Below are 22,039 nucleotides of genomic sequence, written 5' to 3'. Positions count from 1 at the left end.
TGCACAGCTACCAATGGATGGCATAGCACTGCACAGCTACCGATGCATGTCACAGCACTGCACAACTACCAATGGATGTCACAGCACTGCACAGGTGTCAGTGGATGTCATAACACTGCACAACAACTGATAGATGTCACAGCACTTCACAGGTGCCAATGGATGTCATAGTAATTCACAACTACCGATGGATGTCATAGCACTTCACAGGTGCCAATGGATATCATAACACTGCACAACTACCGATGGATGTCACAGAAGTGCACAGGTGTCAATGAATGGCATAGCACTGCACAAATATCGATGGATGTTACAGCACTGCACAACTACCAGTGGATGTCATAGCACTGCACAGATATCAGTGGATGTCACAACATTGCACAACTACCAATGGATGGCATAGCACTGCACAACTAAGAGTGGATGTCATAGCACTGCACAACTACCAGTGGATGTCATAGATGCAACATAGGCTGATAGTTGTGTTTCGTACACTCACATACGGATCCTACTGTACAAAATCTTGATAGCAGCACAAACTGAATGAACTGTAATTCATGTCAGATATGAGAATATGGCATTTACTTGCTACTTATTTAACATTTCTTACTTACCTGGAAGTATAATCTTTAAATATCCTATATAGTAACTCCAGGCCAGTCCATGTGCTACATTTAGCTTCTCCTTTTCACAGATTACTGACATTTCTGCAGGTGTTAATCTCTGTAGATTGCAAAGTATTCACATTACTAACAAAACAGTTTCATATTTTTCCAGTGCATTTGAAAAGAAAGGCTTTACATCCATTGAAAGACGAATAGTAAATAAAGGTGTTGTCACAAAACATCTGTTATCACACTATAAACAGGAAGCCATCTTGTTTAAATGTTACCGCTCTGCTGTTCATACATCGCTGCATGTTCTTTGGTATAAAAGAGTTTGACAGTCTGTACTGTTGTTACTCTTAGTCTTTAAAGTCAAGGGCCCATTCCTCCAGTAAACCCTGCAATATCTGAAACTACCCCACACTAACATTCCAACATCTGCAGGTCTAAAGACCAAAAGGTCCTTTCCCACTAGGGATGGGACTAATGCTACATTACCTGACTTGGACAAAAATTAGCTAGACACAGGAAACCACCATATTTAGATATATTAATAAACATACAAACATCATTAACTTACCAATTAGATTTAGTGCAATGTTTTGTCTTATTTAGACCTTTGTTAGCAAACATTTGCAGATTACTGGGTTATGTAGACAAGTTGAGAGAGCACAAGAAAATAGTTGTGTAATCCAATTTGGGACATGATATTGCAAAGATATTCAAAATCTTGGAAAATAATCCAAACACCACAAAAATGGCAGTAGACACAAACTCACTTTGGAGTTCAATAGCTTAGAAATGTCAAGGTGAGCAGTATAGCACAAACAGGAAATTATGTCAGAGGCTAGAAATAGCCTGGGCTACATACTGATTACATTTCCTTTGTTGTGGAACATTTAGTCATAACACTGTACAGCACTTAAACTTAACCAGTGAACACCTAAGGTATTACTCCCATTTCTAATAATAACTTTCTATAACATAGATTCTGAAAGTGTAAAACATTATATACTGTCTCGATGCAACATTTATAAGCAGTCAGACAGCAATTACCATTACAATATTTTCCATACAACTTTCTAAATAAGATATTTTTGGCAGACTAGCAAGCCTGCAGTGAAACTGGAATCCATCCAATTTTTAGAAACAGGGATTTCACCACTATCTACTATTCTTTATTATAGAAATAACAATTTCAGTGTTAACATTCTTTTTCTAGAAAGAAACATTTCATCACCATTTAATGTGGTCATTGGATAACCATGTGGGATGCCAAAATGCAAATCAAAAGATTTTAAAGAATATCTGTCATCTGCCCTGAGAGGCACAGGTTACCGTTCTTCATTGTCTTTAGTCATGAAATATACAGGTAGAGTTTTCTCAGCAATAATTTCCATAGGTATTTCATGTGTTCCTAAAAGCAAATATGCTCTTTTTTCATGTGAAGTGACTGGAAGAGTTTATGTGAATCTAGCTTTGATTTGTACAACTTGAATGCTCACAGATGAACAGCCACCAATGACCATAGTACAAGACACATGTCCTGAGCATTTATCAGTGACTGTTGGAACCTGTTTAGGACCAAAAACTGTGGTTTCTCAGAGAACTGTAGCTTGGTTATCTAACACTTTAATCTGTTAGCCAAACTAGTATACTGGATAGAAAGGGGTGAGTGGGAAATGGGGATTCATATTGACAGATCAGCAACACTGTAACAGAGTGTCAATCCACCAAAATAAAATTGGTAAAAACAACTTTCAGTGAACCTGAAAACCAATTTATTTTTGCAGGGGGACAAGGCCCTCTGCACCCCCATATGAAGGGGCACCTCTACACTTCCCCAACTTAAAAATACCTGCTCCATGGCTGCACAACAGTGCAGAAAAAATTCCACTGTTGGTGAAAATTGTTTCTGCTATTTTTTCTGGTGGATAGGCACTTGGTTAAAGTGTAGTCAATCCTCTGACTTATCCTTGGGAAATGGCTACCTTAAGGAAAGCTGAAGCACAAGGATTTGATGGGCTGTCACCTCGAGTTCCCAGGAATCTGGCTCCTGTGCTGACAGGTCTTCTACAGATCAGATCATTGGCTAGGCTCAAATTATCTGAGAAATGGAGGCCTACAAGTGTTTTACCCTTGTATGTGGGAAGGAGCAGGAAAAATAAAAAAAATCCAGTAGACTTCAGGTGTGTAAGAGCTGTCTGTGTCAGAGAAAGTAATAGAAAAAAGTCTAGCTACTTTCCTAAAAAATGGCCGGGACAATAACAAATATGACTTCACAACTGGAAGGAGCTTTCATTCAAATTTGATTCAATTTTATGACTAGATAATAAAATAACTTTATGGGGGTGTGGGAATAGAGTTGGGTCTTCACAGGCAACTGCTAAGAAAACTGGGGAGGTTAGGGGTAGGCCCAAGTCTGAGGAACTAGATTTGTGGATAGCTGAAGGGTAGGGAACAGGGTTATGTGAGAGTGACAATGTCAGTAATAAGGAAAGCGATTGTGCTTTAGTGATGTCTGGCTTCAGTACTCTTCAGTATCTTCATTTTACAGGTACCTGAGTGAGCACTCTGACTCTTTACTGATATGACAAAGATAAATACAGCAGTAGAGGATGAGGAGAAAATCTAAGGCAGGATTTGGAAAAGTTGACTAACTGGGTAGAAATGTGTCAGCTAAAGTGTATTGCAGACAAATGCATAGTACCGTACTTTGTCCATGATTATCCTGGTGTGAAGTATTACTTAGGAAAAGCTGAAGTGATAGCAACAGAGCAGGAAAAGGATCTGGGGGTGTTGGTTACTCCTGGGCTGGAAAAAAAGACCAGATTGAAGGGACAGTAAAACCAGCAAATGCTGGGGTGTACCCTGTGGGAGGATAGTCTCCAGAATCAAAAAAAGTAATGTTTTATGGGTCTATATCATTTCATTGAAAACTCATTTCATCGAAGCTTAATTCATTGACACATATTCACTGAAAGCTCATTTCACTGAAAACCCAATTCACTGAAAGCTCACTTCACTGAAAACCCATTTCACTGAAACTCATTTCTTTGAAAGGTATATATGGTCTATTCCCCACTGTTGTGCAATCCTGGATTTAGTATATAAAGTAAGGGGGGTGTGGGGGTGAAGCCCCCCACATAAATTGGTTATATGTTGTCTTCTGGAAGAATTTATTCATTACACTTGTAAGTATCCATCTATATGCTTTAAAATATTTACACCCCCCTTACTTTATATACTAACTCCAGGATCGCACAACAGTGGGGAAAAGGCCATATATACCTTTTAACGAAATGAGTTTCAGTGAAATGGGTTTTCAGCGAAGTCAGCTTTCAGTGAGTATGTGTCAATGAATTAAGCTTCGATGAAATGAGTTTTCAATGAAATGATATAGAGCCATGTTTCACTATACTAGAGCCAGATCACGCCACACCAAGAGTGCTGTTTGCAGTTCCACAAGGCATACAAGACCACACATCAGACTGCTGGATAGAGATTAGAAGAAAGGCAGCAGAAAGGTGCATAGAACAGATGGAAGGGGATATGAGCAGAGATGTGATAAGCTAGTACTTTTCTCACTCTGTAGTATAAGAAAAAGGGAACATGACAGTGATGAACAAAATCATGCCAGGGAGAGCAGAAGGTGTGATATTGAAGAAGGACTGACAGGGTGAACGGGACTCTGATAGCAGATTGTAGGCACTAACTACTCCCTAGATCTCCAAAACAACTTTGGAGAGCGCTGTGGACCTATAGAATAATCTGCAAGATTAGACTGATGGAGAGGGATAGCTGAAGATAAGGGAAGAGGGAAAACAGGGATGGAGAGGGCATAGAGTTTTAAGTGGTGCACTTCCAGATCAAACTAGACAGGCTTATTGTCTCCTTCTACCTTCAGAGAAATGTAATGGAGGGTAATGCAATTCCATTTCTCTTTGTAAAGTCTGCATATTCCACACTGGTGAAAAAATAAAAACAAGATCCATTGTCAGACGTTATTCTTATTAGATTATAATGAATGCTAAAATGGGAATTCATTTAAATGCTGTAAAATGGTTACAAAAAAAACAACTTTCGGTAAACAGTGAATTTGCTTTTTTCACCACTGTTGTGTAACCATGGACTTCGTATGTACAGTTTAAGGGGTTCCCCATATGTGGTGGGTGCTGCGGGCTTGCCCCTGTGAAAAACACTTTGTTTTCAGTTCACTGAGAGTGATTTTCAAAATAACCACTTCATTGTATCAGTAGTAAGCTAATGGCATTTGTAGTCAATGTGGCTCTGATAAAACGTCCCAATTTTTTGTGGTTGCACACAAACTAACAGAATTCATGGAATGCATATCCATCTGTTAAAGGAGCATAATGTTATAAAAATACTTAATAGCTTGGCCAGGTAAATGAGGTATATGACAAAATTGTCTGGTTATATCTTTGAGTATGATGTGTGCAACAGAGTATGGCTTTCTGACTTTTGATGCATTTACTTACAGCTTATTATATTGTCTGTAATGATTTGTAGAGCTTTTTTTATTCTGCACTTTTGGTTACTACCTCTATTGATTCCGTAATCTAAGTAAGCATCTTTTAAAAAAACATTTCAGCCTGATATCTGCCAACAATATGATTGCTCATTCTACCCTCTGTACTTCTGGAAATGATCACCATCATGGTGCATTTCTGTACTTCTAGAAATGATCACCATCATGGTGCATTTCTGTACTTCTAGAAATGATCACCATTTTGGTGCATTTCTGTACTTCTAGAAATGATCAGCATCATGGTGCATTTCTGTACTTCTAGAAAAAATCACCATCATGGTGCATTTCTGTACTTGTAGAAATGATCACCATCTTGGTGCATTTTTGTACTTCTAGAAATGATCACCATCATGGTGCATTTCTGTACTTCTAGAAATGATCACCATCTTGGTGCATTTCTGTACTTCTAGAAATGATCACCATCTTGGTGCATTTCTGTACTTCTAGAAATGATCACCATCATGGTGCATTTCTGTACTTCTTGAAATTATCACTATCATGGTGCATTCCTGTACTTCTAGAAATGATCACCATCTTGGTGCATTTCTGTACTTCTAGAAATGATTTTTTTCTCTGAAGTGAAAGGTTGGCATTACACTGTGAATGGCCCATATGAAATCTTAAAAGGTGGCATACAAACTACTGCAAATGCACCATATTTAGTTATAATACATCATGCGCTTCCTTAATGAGGGGAATCATACCCCTCAGTTTGCAACAGTCAGCATATTTTGCTAAATAGAGTTTCTCACCGTACTTTTTGGGGAAAGATAAAACCAAGTAGGATTGGTCCTAACACTGATCTTTGGGAGACTCCAAATACTTTAGTATATAACTATAGTTATAGACAGATAACATGGTATTATTATATTTTTCATTCTCATTTTGAACCACTTATATACCTACTAAACCACATAACTGTTAACAAGGAGATACATGCTGTAAAATGGTTACACAGAAAACAACTTTCAGTAAACAGTGAATTTGCTTTTTCCCCCAGTGTTGTGTGCCTTTATGAGAATTGTGTCAAATATCTTTGCATGGTCTTGGTTTACTGCATATATGGTAAGTCTTTCATCCAATCCCATGTTACCACTTGCAAAAATGCTACCACATTAACAAGGGCAGATGATTTCTTTAGCAAAGCCATATTGGCCTTACTCTGTTACTACAGTGCTGCCATGTCATAAGTTGGTAGCTAATTTAAGAAAGACTGATAGGCTTGTAATTGTTAGGGTCTCATAATAATTCCCTAATGTATTAGACCAAATGTTTCTTGATGCCATAGTTCTGGAAAATATATAGCTTTAATGAATGTGGGTTTCAGAATACTTTACTTTATTTTATGTTCAAAACTGCTGGAGATAGAATTAGGCACAAACAGTTGTGATAATGATGATTTTGTGAATAAGGTAAATAGCTGGCAAAGTAGCACAGAGGTCAGTATTTCATCCAGTAAAGTGCAGGGTGTTTATCCAATACATATCTGGAGAATATCCTGGAACACTGACTACAGGGAACCTGACCCCTAAGAATCTTATTCATACTAATTACAGCCTAGATACTCAGGTGCTGGATAAACTTTCCCATGTAGAAGGAGAGTCAGAGGGAACAAATGTTCCTAGATCTCCTCTGAGACTAGGGCACAAATCAAGGACAGAGAATCGCATGGTAGTAGTTCAAAGAAACTCTACATCTGAGGTACTACAACAATTATCTATCTATGAAGGGGGCTTTAGGATCTCCATGAAGGCAGCAAAGGAAATTATGTAAGAAGAAAACTGTCTTTTTTGGATAATCTCAAACTGATCTGGAGATGTCACAGGAGTGGTAAATTATGGTCATTGTATTTCCCACAGTCAGACAGTTCTACCATCCTACACTGCTAACAGTACCCTTATTCAGATAATAGTGCCATTCACAGTGTAATGCCAACATTTCACTTCAGAGGAAAAAAAAGAGAAGAACATATAAAGACCTAAAATTTCCAACTGATGGTTGCTCAAAGGTTGCTCTACTTCACCCTTCCTTCATCTCTGTGGTAGTCCTAATCTCTAAACCCTTAGTTCACATGTCTACTAGCAATAAAAAATAAAGACATAGAAAGGAGTGCTTTAGCTAGACATACAACACAATATGATGAAACCCATACATTTAGCTTTAGAGTAATCGAATGTGTTGATTTAGGTTCAAGGTTAGGGGATACTAAGAATTTTACAGAGCAAAGAGAGTTAAGATGGATAATAGAGCTACAAGCCAATCGGCCACCTGGGCTGAATGATAGAGCTACTATTAAACCTTACTTAAAAGCTCGCCCCTTGAAATGAATTTGTTTAAGCATTTTTAAGATAGTGTGTATTAATTTATTGTTTATTAGATAGTATTTATTGTATATGTGTATAAGTGGGTGAATTCTTAAGACTTATTTTATTTAATTGATGTATTTAATTGATGTACTAATTGTATACTTATTTGATTTAAGTTTGTATAAAGGAAGTGATGTTTTGTAGGTTTCATGGTCTGATGAAGCATCCTGCCTGGCTTCTTCAACACATATTTGTTTTTGGACTGTTATATTTTGTTGTGTTGGTGAAGTTAATCTGCAGTGGCACCTTTCATATTTCTCTGGATTACATTAGATGAAGAACATAGCAAACAAAGGTATACAAGTAATCAACAAATATACAAAATTTAAACAGAATATCTTTAACTAATAGCAGTAACATCATCTACAGAGCTATGGACCATGTTTGAAAATTAATTTGGTAGAAGGAGAGAAAAGGAGGAAATGGAGGCAGTATTAAGAGGTGAGAGAGAATGTTTTAGATGGGTAGAAGGATGAAGAGGGAGAGGTGGGGGACAAGTTGGAAACTTTGGACCAATAACTAAGAGTATAGAGCTTGAAGAAATAGGAGATAATAAGGGGTAAGACATTTAGTAGGCAGGAGTTCTTTATGATCATGGTCTTTTTTTGGTAGTGTCCAGTACCAAAAGACCATGAGCTAAATTTCTGACACCTTTCAGACTTTCATTCGCCAGAGTTACTGTTCTTTGATAAAATTCTTTTTAGGCTGACAAGATTTAAAATCTAAATCTTAGAAATCTATATCTGCCAAAAAGGAGTACTAATGTTATATTGTTCGAAGCAAGTTTCATGTATGATGCCAGAACCTTTGGTTATCATGAAGTACTTCTAAAGAACCTAGGACTAGGCATAGTAGCAATTTAAAGTGCTTGAGGTCGATAATGTTCGCTTTTCATTCATTTAAATTTTGTGTATCTATACATATTACCATATCGTGCATCTCATGTTATTCATTTATTTGAATATGTTTGCTTCAAAGGGATTCTTGTTGTTTCCATGTGCTTCATCTCCTGCTTAAGTTTATCTCTGGATTCAACTGAAACTTATCTTAAAACACATACAACTGCTATAGCCAAAGCAACAATCCAAGCTCAGAAATAAAACAATTTATTAAAAATCCAGCAAAATAGGTAGAAGTTTACAAGCTAGATTCATAATTACATTTGGAAATCTAGTAATTTAATCAGGAGACAAGATGACTAAATTGGAATTAAGATTTACTTCAAAAATATGAAAACAATCCACTTGTTTTTTGAAAAATGAAAACAAAAAAACAAACAAACAATGAGACCAGACTTTCTTTTGTCAACAGTGATAAATGAGTGTGGATCTCCTTCATCGAATTGCCATGCATTGTTTATTATCTTATTATCAAAAATAAAAAAAATAGAGCAAAAAAATAAAAAAGAAAAGAAAAATAAAACTAAGATGGCTACTAATTATGTGTGGCTATGATACAGCAAAGCTAGCTATAAGAGGAAAATAGAAGAACGGTCAGAGATCGTCACTTGACCCTGTTTTTAGGACAAAACAAAAATGTAGCAGCTAGTACAAATTATTGTTACATTCCCTTATTTCTGACACCATGTTCTAAATGTACACAACTAAGTATATTCATAACGAAGATAGCTGATAAAGTGGTCTAACTCATGATGTGCCTTCATCAACAGTTATGACTGAACTGACCGAGTGGGAAGGTCACATGATACATTAGATACATTATACCCATTGGTTATAATACCTGTTCCATGGCACACTAAGTAAAACACCTCGTATACAATTATATATATATATATATATATATATATATATATATATATATATATATGATGTGGGGGTAGGGTAAGTATGTCAAACATTCATGAATGTGCACCCAGCTAAAGATTAGTACATGCAACTGTTGTATAACTTTCATGAAGTTCTTAAAGGTAAAAAGGCATAAAATGTGTGAGTGTTGGAGTCACAGGCAGAAGGGTTTGAACCAATTTTAAGTGGGTCCTCTAATTTTTTAGCATTTTTACTATTTCTTCTTTGAATACAAAACTACAGCTATACATTGAATTGGTTTTACAGTTTGCATTAATCAATGTAATTCTGTTTAATTGATGTGCTTTTACTTAAATTTCAAACTCAGAACAAACAGCCAGTTTTGGCCTGCTGTGTGAGCTGTCCAGAGCTTGTGGTTATTAAGTGTGGCATGACCCTTCAATTAACTGGGAAACTTATATATCCTCAAATATGTATATCCAGAGATTTCTGGACTTCATAAATATAAATTCACTTGGCCAGTTAGTCTGTTCCACATCCAGGGGTGAAAAAATCTTGGACTTGGTTCTTACTTATATGGGATAGCTCTGTTCCCCTCCAGTTGTAACACACTGCATGTCAAATTAGATTATAAATCAGTCATATTCACAATAAGACAGAAGCAGAAAGCATTCTCAAATACCTTATTATTCTGAGATTTTGCCAAAGAAAATTTATTAATGCTGAGTGATGACTTGGTAAAATTGAACTCTCCTTTCCGCCCTGAGGACCCTGCTACAAATGCAGACTCCTTCAGTGTCAAATAACTTCATCGAAGCATCTGACCCCTCTGAAATAAAAACAATGCCAAATTAAAAAAAATCCTTATGATGGGATCTAAATATAAACAGTCTCTACAGTAAAAAGAAAAAGCTCAGTGCAAAGAAAAACAAATCTAATTCTGTGAATGTCAAAAATGTTCTTGTTAAGGCTAGCGGAGAACTTCAGATCCTGATTAAATCAACCACAGTTAGATATGGAGTAAAAGTAGCAACCCAGGCAAGACAGTTAGAAAACCTTTCTAACTGTCAGATAAATTTAGCTCAAATTTCATCCACCCCCTTCGTCTAGACCTCTTATCAGCATCCATACCTCCCCCTCAAATCTTCCAGGAACAAGTTCTAAATGCACTATCCAAGTTCAAGAATGCTTCTTCAGTGGGGCCAGAAAACATATGAGAATAGCTGTTCGTTAGCCTGTAGCATGACACGCCAACCCCCCTTACAGTGGCTTTTCAATATTAGTCTCCAAACAGGGTTTGTAACAAATGAATAGAGGGCTACAAAAGTCAGCCCCTTCACAAAGGTGGGGCATCAACCAATCTGAGCAACTATAGACCTATAAGCCCAACCAGCTTCATCTGTAAGGCTATGGAAAAATCTGTATGGAATTAATAAACAAAGACATAGGCAACTTGCAAAACATTGACCTGAGCTAGTTCAGTTTTATCAAAGGCAGATCCTGCCGAATCATTCTGGTTGATGTCTTTGGAGAAGGTTACCTAAGTAATGGATGATGTTCACTCAGCATATTTGGACCTCACAAAGGCATTCAACACCATTCCCTATTTATGCATAGTTAATAAACTCATCCAGCTAAATGTAAATTTTTTGTGTAACTCATTGGATAGCAAACTGGGGTAACAATAGAACCCAAGAAATTAGAGAAGATGGATCTACCTCTACTAGGAGACCTATGACTAGTGGAGTATCCCAGGAACTGGTCATCAGGCCAGTCCTTTTTGGCATCTACTTCTTAAAAGTTAAGGCAAATGTTGAGGGCTTATGGCTGACAAAGTTTACTGATGACTGTAAACTTGGCACCATCATAAACTCTCCAAAAGACACCAAGTTACTTCAGGAAGGCCTTTTACAAACAAATAGCTGGTCTCAAAAACACAGCTTAAAACTACCCAGTAGTGAGGGACCTTGGAACATATGTAGATAATGAGCTCTCATTCCACCAACATGTGCCGACTATTGTTAGGAAGTCCTTCTTTTCAGCACAATTTATTAGCAAGGGTATGGCATCCATATCTAGAGAAGTGATCATTCTACTCTACACTGCATTCATTAGGCCAATCATTGAATGTAATGACCTATTTAGCATGTGCCTGTCCAAGCACCTGACACAACCTGAATGACCACAAAGCTTTCTCGCCAAGAAAATCAAGGGACTAAATCACAAAAGCTACCCTAGCCAGCTCAAACCCTGTCTTTCTTCTCAATGTCCTATCAGCTGCTGAAGGGTGATCTCTGCCTCACATACAGATCTTTTACTGACCCATCCTTACAGATCTTCTACAAATCAGTAGGTCCAATGGTGGCAGAAACACCCACTCCTGAGACCTTAATCTCTACTGTAACTTAAACAAAACATGCTGGAGAGATAGATATGTCTCACAGAGAATACCACTTCTCTGGAGCCATCTTCTTCTCCATGTGAAGTTAAGTACACCTCTTACTTTATTCAAGTGCAACCCAGATCCATAGATGGGAAATCGTATGTTCACCCCTGGTTTGGCACCATTGTGTCCTAATGGATTGGGGGGCATGTAAATACCTGCTCCAGGGTTATGGTTATTTATACTTATTATACAAAGGGTTCTTGCACAAAACTAAAGGATTATCTCACCGAAGGTTATACAAAACTTCTGCAAAATACATGGGCCTTAGAGCTAAACTACTAAGGGTATAAACTCAGAGAGAGTGCATGGGTAGGCTGTTAAAGATTCTCACAGATCAATAGCCTAGTAAGTACCTATGAACCTAAGTGCTGATATTATAGTGAAATCAGAGGTTTCAGATCAAAGTTGTCAAGAGTAAGTGCAGAGGTATATGTAAAGGAGGTAGACAGTTCACAGCTGATATGTTATTTTGAGGAGTATTCTAGTGACTAAGTATATGGATGAAGGATAAGGTGACGAAGCAGTGGAAAGAAGTGAGTGCAAAAGAACATGTTGGGGTGCATGTTTGGAGTATTATATGAAATTTAGGACAGTTTTGATAGGGGGCGAACGTTTATAGATAATGTAGGAGGATGAGACATATAGTATGGGGGAGAAGCTAGTATAGAATTGTAATGGCAGGGCTTAGATGGGGATTTAGTGGCAGCAGGAGATAATACAGGCACATGATGAAGTGGGCTGGATTTTGGATGACACAGTTAGTATATAATAGAAGAAACTGTGGGGGCTGTAAAAATTCATATTTTATTCTTCACCCTTGGTGTAATCCTTCAATTCCGGTTTTCCTTAACATCTGCTTTCTTTCTCTGTGTCTTCCTAACAAGGTTATATTTTTCTTCAGGTAAGTTACGCCACCTTCACATAGATTTCTGTTTTTATTATAAGTACATGACCATTTCACAGTTAACAGGAGGTAAGAAGCTTATTTTGATTTTTCTGGCGTCCCACTGCTACAGCTGTTGAGGTAGGGGTACAGTAGTATATCTAACCATAAGTGGGTGCCTGTGTAGAACATGTCAGAAGTGCTTTCAGAGCACTTTGTTGATATAATGGTCAATGACATCTTAGCTATCCACATATTAGATGAAAAAATGGTAGAATTTTCTTTCAAGGAATACTTCCTGTCATTAGGTTTCTAATACTCCTTTGATAGTTTGTTTTCACAGTGATCTCCATTACAGAGATAACTTTCTTAGTGAAAAATGAACAAAGGAATTATGTCTCTCTCTGTCTGCCTGTCTCAGTACTGTAAAATAACCATGTGCATCTGAAAAGAAAGTTAATGCAACACATTTATTTTTACCTCATATTGTCAAAATGTGCAGTTCTGTGGATTTTGACAAGTACAGTACAATGCCCAAAGCCTTGAAAGGAATACTCGGCACAGAATAGTTGTTGGTACCTGTGTGTGTGTGTGAATTTAGGTGTGTGTGGGTGTGAGTTGATGCATACAGACATATATATGGGTCTACTTTGATTCACCGAAAACTCATTTCACTGAACTTCAAAACACTCGCACCAAATCGCTGAAAACTCATTTCACTGAATGTAAGTACTGTTGGGCAAATAAAATGTATATGCCCTTTTCCCCACTGTACGATCCTGGTGTTAGTATATATAGTTAGGGGGGTGTGGGGGGGGCATAGCCTCACACATAGTTTTGATTTAATATATTATTAGCTTTCAGTGAAATGAGATTCATAAATATAAAAGCTAAATAAGTGGGCGGCTATGCCCCCTCCACCCCCAATGTGGGGGACTGTGCCTCCCCAGCCCCTTAACTCTATATATATATATATATATATATATATATATATATATATGTGTGTGTATACTAACTCCAGGATCACACTACAGTGAAGGAAGAGGGCATTTACATTTTAAGTGGCCAACAGTATTTACATTTAGTGAAATGAGTTTTCAGTGATTTGAGCTTTCAGCAATTTTGTGAGGGTGAATTGAAAAATATGCGTGTGTGTGCATGTGTTTGTGAGTATATGTTGAATCACATACTGGAACAATGATTGCATCACAAGCTATTGAAACAAGAATAATTGCACACTGACTCCATCACTAAGTCACACAAAGTACATGCTCACGCATCACATAGACACACAAAATAATACCCTACACCACAGACAACAACAAATGCACTAACACTAAATATATCTTTTTCATAGGGGAGCAACCCCAGCAACCCCCACAACTATATATACACCAACTGTGACACTGTACAACAGCAAGGAATGGACGTATCCCAAATGCCCACTGTACTGTGATCTCTCATTATAAAGCAAAGGCAAATTTCAATAGGACGTGCTTCACAAATCACGGCAAATAAAACATGCCCATAACTTGTGCCTTCAGCTATTGGGAGATACCTCAAGATTTTTAATGAGCTGTTGTCTTGATCAACACACACACACACACACACACACACACACACACACACACACACACACACACACACACACACACACACACACACACACACACACACACACACACACACACACACACACACACACACACACACACACACACACACACACACACACACAGCACACACACACACACACACACACACACACACACACACACACACACACACACACACACACACACACACACACACACACACACACAGGTAGACAGACAGATAGTCATATAAATAGGCACACAAGACAGGAAGCTGAAAAGATGATACTTACATGAAGTCCAAGAACTGAATACAGCATACTGCAAAAACATAATCTGATGACCTGGAGGAATGGTACATTTTCTCTTTTGCGGAGCAGATAGAAGAAAACTGACATAATCATCAGTACTGCAGTTTTCTGAACTGATCCAAAGCATGCTTCTAATGCCTTAAGATAACTTCCATGGTATCTATATTAAAAAAGAGGGAAAAAAGTAGACTTGTTTAAAATCTTACTGTAATGGTACATATCCTTGCCTTCACTGCTGCAGTATTCTTAACAGATGGGATTCTCTGTCATGGATGCCTGAATGTCAGCCAGTCTACCAAAGACTGCTGTTGCTTTAAGGTATGCTGAATGTCACCCAAATGCTCCTTGCATAGTGTGGGGCATAAAGGTGATGTTCAGGCCTACCATAATCAGAACTGATTGCACCAGTCCAAGGAACCCAAGAGGTAATCTGTCAATCCAGGAAGGCAAAGAACTAGGGGGTGGAGAGAGGGAGCAAATACTGCAGCAGTAAAGTCAAGGACATCTACCATTGTGGTAATATTTTACACAACTGTACTATGTCCTTATGTTTACTGCTGCAGTATTCTTAACATATGGGAGAGTGCCAAAGCTCAGGAGGAAATTGGGAAGGGAATGGAGCAGAAGAGACCCCTAAAAAGCCATCAAGAATGGCACTAGCAAAACTAGCCCTAGCTCTAGAGATGCCATTCAACTTGTAGTGCTTGGTAAAGGTATGCACAGAAGTCCAGGTAGCTGCTTCAAGACTAGGATTAGTATTTAAGCCCTTGAAAGAAAACACCAGAACAAGCTTACAGCTCTAGTAGTATGAGCCTTAACCGAAGAAGGAAGAATCTTGCCATAAAAAGTGAGTAACAAAAGGAAATAACCTTAGAAATCCAAGAAGAAACAGTTTGCTTGGATACAGCAAGTCCCAAAGATCTAGGATGAAAAGAAACAAATAATGATCGGATTTTCTGATAGCCTTAGTCTTATCCAAATAAACCCAGAGTTGTCTATGCACATCCAAAGTATGCAGTACCTTCTCACTGTCAGATTGCGAAGAGGGAAAAAAGCAGGCAGTAGGCAGATAAATAGACTGATTAAGTGATACCTCATTAACCATCTTAGGCATAAAAGAAAGATTACTGCGCAAGGACACCCTATCCTCATGAAAGATCAACAAAGGAAGACAAGCCATAAGGGTCTGCAACTCAGACACCTGTCTGGCAGAAGTTACGGCTAACGAAAAAGCAGTCTTCCAGGAAGAATGTTGCAAGAGAGCTGAAGCAGCAGGCTCAAAAGGATCCAGAGTCAACTTTTCCAAAATAAAATTAAGATCCAGGAGGAGGAACAGGCTTCCTGGGAAGTCTAATATTAAGTACAGCTTTAAGAAATTGTTTCACCTCAAATCTGGAAGCTAAAGGAGCAGAAAAAGGCAGACAAGTTGAGGTAGCTGATAAGTGGGCCTTAACAGAAGAATAGGCCAAACCAGCATCGAGTAACTCACACAAATAAGGGAGAACCAAAGGAACATTCACAGTAAGTGGGTCCAGGTTACAAGAGAGACACCAAATAGAAAACCTCTTCCATTTGAATAACTAGGATTTTCTAGTAGTAGGTTTCCTGGCCTCCTGCAGGACTTGCAGCATGTCCTCAGAAAAAAAGGTGTCTGAAGAATTAAAATCCTATCAACCATAATGTCATTTGAAATGTGGACAGGTGGGAATGGACGAGAGATCCATTGGCTTGTGTGATTAGATCCACCCTGTGAGATAACTTGTGATGATTGAACTGGCTTGATGCGGAAGTATAAGAAACCAGTGCTGTCACAGCCAAAAGAGAGTCACCAACAAGATTCTGGGAGCTTCCAGTTGAATTTTGAACAGGACTTTCAGAATGAGAGGAAGAGGAGGGAATGCATAAAGAAGCATCCCCTTTCAAGAAAATGAGAGGGTGTCCACCTTCCTCACCAGAGGACCTGGGTCTCTGGCACAAAATAGAGGAAGTTGTCTGTGCAGAGGGGAGGCAAAAAGATCCACTTGAGGAGTACCCCACTGGTAGATAATGTCCAGAAACATATCCCTGTGAAGCATCCATTCATGAGACTGAGTTTAGGACCTGCTCAGAGTGTCTTCCACAATGGTCTGATTGGAAGGGATATAAACTGCCTGAAGAGTGACTTCATACTTGGATTGGAGGATCCCATATCAGAAGTGCCAACTGGCAAAGAAGACAAGATCTCATTCATTCCTGTTTGTTGAGATACCACATAATTGTGGTGTTGTCTGCGAACACCTTGAGTTGCCCTGGAGAGAAAAGAGGATGAAAGACCTGAAGAGCCAGTAGAAGAGCTTTCATCTCTTTGACACTGTTAGCCTCCTCCTGCTGATGAGGGGACCTGTACCTTTAGGGAGCCAAATATTGCCCCCATCCCATGTTTGAAGTGTCTGTGAACAATTCTTGAGAGGGAAAAGGGGGTTGAAAAGGGATCCCTGTATTCAGAGACAACTGCTGAATCCAGCAGTGAAGTTCCTGTCTGAGGCAAGGAAGACGAGGAACTACAAAATCTAGAGGCTGTGCATGTTGAAGCCACACTGACTTCAGAAATCACTGAAACTGTCTCATAGTTTCATAGTTTCATAGTTTCATAGTATAGTACTAGGCTATCTGCCCTGGGGCATTTGTAAGCCTAGCCATAGTGATGTGGCTTTTGCCACCCCATGAAATGGTACAAAAAATGTACAGAATAAATTTAGAATACTGTGCCTCTGTCTAGTAGTGACACAATGAATGTCCCCTTATATAATAGAATTAGTTTACTGTGCACCTGTCTAGCAGTGACACAGATGTGACCCCTGGGGTAAACTTATGATCTCCCATCCATTCATCAAGATTTCTCTTGAAGAGAGGCAGTGAGGGGCTCTGCCTCATACAAACTGGGATCTTGTTCCAAAGCATGGGAAGCCTCTGGGTTATGAATCTATCCCTCCAGCATGTCCTATTCATACTTGTGCCAAGGTTTAAGTCTTTAGCTCTCGTGGTCCTGATGGATTTGGATTTTTTGAGGTGGAGCATGTCCATCAGATCCTGATTGGACATGGCCTTGTACGTCAGGCAGAGATCACCTCTGAGCAGGCGGTATGCTACTGAATAGAGCTGAAGTTTCTTTAGTCTGGCAGAATAAGACATATGTTGGAGACCCTTGATCCTCTTGGTGAGGTACTTTGTGGTCTCTCCAGCTGTTGCAAATGCCAGGTGAGGTACATACCAAATGGGGCATTGTACTCAATCATGGGTCTGATGAGGGAGGAATATAGGGGTACAATGACATCCTTGGATCTGGATGTGAATCCCTTCATGATGAGGTGTGCAAGGTAGAATGTTTTTCTAACCACTTTGGCAACGTGGGTGTCAAATGAGAGGTCGCTGTCGACTTGGGTCCCTAGGTCTCTGATTACTTTTTCTGTACTCAGTGGGTTGCTGTCTATATGATAATTTGTGGGTACTTTGTTTTTCCCAAAGGGGATGACTATACATTTTTTGGCATTTAGTTTAAGGTCGTGACTCCGGCACCAGTTGTCCGTTTCTGTGAGGCCTTTTTGTAGGATGTGTGTGTCTGCTGGTGTATCGCCTATGGCGCCTAGTTTGCAGTCATCTGCGAACTTTGTCAGCCACAGCCCTCCCATGTTTGCTTTAACATCTGAGAAATAAATGCCGAACAAGAGGGGTCCCAGGACAGATCCCTGTGGGACACCACTTGTGACTGGCTTTGAGTCTGACATTGCTCCAGCAATTTTAATTTTATGGGTTCTGTTCTTTAGCCAGTTTGCAACCCATCTAGTGACATAAGGGTTTACTTTTAAGCTGTTGAGCTTATCTATGAAGCCTGAGTGGGGTATTGTGTCGAAGGCCTTAGCCAAGTCCAGGTATGCTGTATGGACTGCTTTGCCCTCATCAATGGCTCTAGTGACTGTTTCGAAAAAGTCAACCAGGTTTAAAAGGCAGGATCTGCCCTTTACAAAGCCGAACTGGGTGGGGTCAAGTGTCTGTAGGTCCCCTATGTCTCTGTTTATGAGTTCCATAATGATTCTTTCCATAGCTTTGCAGACCAGGCTGGTTAAGCTTATGGGCGGTAGTTTCCAGGGTCTGTAGAGGCACCCCTTGTGGAGTGGGACCACTGTTGCTGTCGCCAGTGTTCAGGTACATATCCCGAAGTAAGGCTAAGGTTAAATAGCATTTTTATGTGTGGGTTTAGCTCCTCTTGGAGTTCACGTAACACGCAACCCGTGATACCGTCAGGTCCCATTGATGCTGTGTTTTTTGCTTTGTTTAGGGCGGTTCTCACTTGGACATCTGAGATGACAGGGAGATTTCATTCAGCTGGGATAAGTATTTCTTCTTTTGGGGGTGAAGGAGGGGAGAAATTTGCACTGAACCTGTCAGCCAGAATGTTGGCAATATCTGTGGGTTCAGTGTATTTTTTGTTGTTGTGAACCAACTCTGAGCATATCTGAGGGTTTCCACCCAGGTTTCTAACATAGCTGAAGAAGGCTTTGTGGTTATCTTTAGTATCCTTAGCGATTTTTCTCTCAAAGTTGGCCTTGGATGTTTTTATGAGAGAATGTAGTTTTCTGCTAATGATGATCAGAGATGTCTTCCCTTCATGGGATTTTGCTCTGACGTGCAGTAGCTTCCTTCTTTTGTTACACAATTTGTTTATGGCTGAGCTCCACCAGACAGGACGCTTACCTTTGGTGGAGAGGGACTTGGATTTGTTTGGGATTGCATGATCCATGCATTCTTGGAGATGTCCATAGAAAGCATTTGTGAAGGATTCGGCATTGTGGGATGTGGTATCCACTGGCACAGTGGGCTTAAAGGATACCATCTCAGTCTTAAGAAGAGTGAAGTCTGCTTTTGAGAAGTTTTTCACTGTGGTCTTTTGTGCTGGGGGTGGAGGTGGGATATGTATATCCAGGGTGATTAGTTTGTGGTCAAATCTCACTAGTGAGGGGTATACTTCCGGTGTGGAGCATTTTGTCCCCATGTTTGTGATGATCAGGTCTAGTATATTATCTCCCCTAGTGGGAGGGGTGACTAGTTGTTCCAGTGCATTTGAATTTATGAATTCCAGGAACCTTTGGGCTAGGGTATTAGGGCTAGAATAATGTACCCAATCTATGTTTGGGTAGTTGAAGTCTCCCAGTATGATGGTATTTTGTGATACATTCATATCCTCCAATGTCTTCAGGAAGGCTGAGTGGGGTTCTTGAGATTGGGAGGGTGGTCTGTAACATGCTACCAGTTGTATAGCAGTTTTGCCTATGGTTAGTTGCACCTGTATGGTCTCTGATGCTTCATGTGTTGCTACTAACCTGGAGGTGTGGATGTCCTTGATGAATATGGACACTCCCCCTCCCTTTGTGGTTCGGCCTGGGTTTTGGGGCCGAAAAGCATGATACAAGGTATAGCCTGGTAGTGCTGGGGTGCTCTCAGGAGCCTTGAACCAGGTTTCAGTTACTGCACAGACGTTGATGTTCTCCATGCTGAGGAGTGCATCAAGTGCCTGCATCTTGAGATTTAGACTTCTGGCGTTGAGCAGCATTACCCTTAGTTTTTTTCCATTTTTGTTTTCTAAGGAGGTGGGTTTGTCTTTTGAGCCTTGCCTAAAAAAGGCACTATGGGGGTGGCAAGAGCCTTAGCCAATATCCGGAAGCCCAGTGGTGACAGGTGTAAGCCATTCCTTGCGAAGCAGTGTGGCTTGTCCAACATGTCATCCCAGGCAGACAGACATTGGATCCCCTTGGAATGACACCAGTACTTGAGTCAATTGTTAAAGCTGATCATCTTGTCTTTGTATTGTGGTATCATTCTTGGTGAGGGCAAGATGCTGCTCAGGGTCAGGGTCATACCAGCCTGGGCTACATAATCGGAGAGCTCCTCTATGTCTCTTTTCATGTAGTCCAGGGAGGTACGTCTCAGGTCATTCACACCAGCATGGACAATGACGGAGTCATATTTGTACTTGCTTTGGAGTGACTTGAGTGCGTGTGTTATGTGGCGGATCCTAGCTCCTGATAGACAGCTCACAGTCACCTTCTTCTTGTTCAGCCTGGTCAGTGGGACATCAGTGTGTCTGACTATAGAGTCACCTATTACTAGTGTATCAGGGAAGGTGTTTGGCCTTAAGGGCTGTGATTGGTTGACGCACTGATTTATTGAAGTATGTGTTACATGTGTTTTGTTTTGAGGTGGTGGATTTTTGGATGTCTGCTTTGGGAACCTCTGTTGTTTTGGTAAGTTTTTTATTAAAGCCTCCGAGTATGTCTTTGTGTTTTTATGTGTTTGGTTTGCAGTTGTGGTAGGTCTTTGTGGGACTGTGATTGTTGTGTGTGTGGTTGCCATCTCCTCCTGTCTGGTCATGCCAGCCCTGAGTTGAGAGAGTTCAGCCTCCAGTTTGGCTATATAGTTGCATCTCTCACATGTATTTGTGTTTGTTGGGAGGAGGAGAGGGTTGTCTGTGTACATGAGACAATTGTAGCATTGTCTCAAGATACCCAGATTGACCAGCTGAATTGGAGACGACGCCAGTAATCTACCACTTGACATGCTAGAACAGTATAAGGGAGTGCTGTACCTTTAAGGGAAGTGGATATTCACAGGGGTGGTAAGTAGATGTAGTGCTTTACTTAGTACGAGAGTGCTTACTTAGTAGAGAAGTATTGAGAACAAGTGCTAGGCTTATAATATAGTGAGTAGTCTGGTTATACTAAGAGTAGAGCTTCCTTATGGGAAAATTTGAAGAGCAGACTTGGCGGAGCCAGAAAAAGTTTAACCGGCGCTGTGCTATGCGCACAACCGCGCAAAGCTGTGCAAACACGGATTTTAAACAGTGAACTACAAAAGAGCTAGAAATGGTCCAAAACAACCAATTACTACAGCTTCATGTGCTGAGGTCACTTCCTACAGGGACAGGTAGGCTGCTCAAGGCTCCCCACTCCCACTGGTGAGCAAAGAAACTTCCTTCTATCCAAGTAAGGTAATGGACAACACAGGAACTACATCACAGCCCAGAATACAGCAATGCCTGTAAACTGGTCTAAACTAGTTGAGGAGAGGCGGGAAAACAAGGATTATTTTTTTGTTTTTTTGTTTTTTTGGTAGAAACACACAGAAAATGCAGAAACAGTGATAAATTAGTTACACATGCTAGCACACTTTAGTGGGCAGCCTCCACAGTTAAATTAAACAAACAAACAAACAAACTTTCGATCAAATTCGACTAAAATGTAACTTTAAAATTGTTATTTAAAATAATGCAGCAAACAGTTAAAAAATAGTTCAAGCTAGTTCAGGGTAAGCTACAGAAGCTATTCCAAGTGAAAAAAAAGCAAAGATACTTAAATCCAGAAAGTAGTCGCTTTTCTGAGTTCCCTGCTGCTAGGACCACTCTGCAGAACCACAAGGAGCTTGTAGGATTCATGTGAAGTTTGGACAGAGGAACCATCAGAATGGTGGATGCCATGAAACCCAGAG

The 22,039-nt window shown here is 39.7% G+C and overlaps 1 protein-coding gene across 1 annotated transcript in view; it reads right to left on the bottom strand.

Moving 5' to 3' along the window:
* The window catches only part of LOC122800488 (stimulator of interferon genes protein-like), a 132,665-nt gene that overhangs the window by 87,655 nt on the left and 22,971 nt on the right, over positions 1–22,039 (bottom strand). The window contains exons 3-4 of the mRNA XM_044069928.1: positions 14,504–14,681; positions 615–723 (exon numbers count right to left, since the gene is read on the bottom strand). Coding sequence (XP_043925863.1) covers positions 615–723; positions 14,504–14,681 — 287 coding nt within the window. The remainder of the gene's footprint in view (positions 1–614; positions 724–14,503; positions 14,682–22,039) is intronic.

This window comes from Protopterus annectens, chromosome 4.part0 (genome assembly GCF_019279795.1).
Source record: "Protopterus annectens isolate FY-2018-M chromosome 4.part0, PAN1.0, whole genome shotgun sequence".
NCBI classification, from domain to species: domain Eukaryota; kingdom Metazoa; phylum Chordata; order Ceratodontiformes; family Protopteridae; genus Protopterus; species Protopterus annectens.
This window is presented reverse-complemented; position numbering and strand designations above follow the sequence as displayed.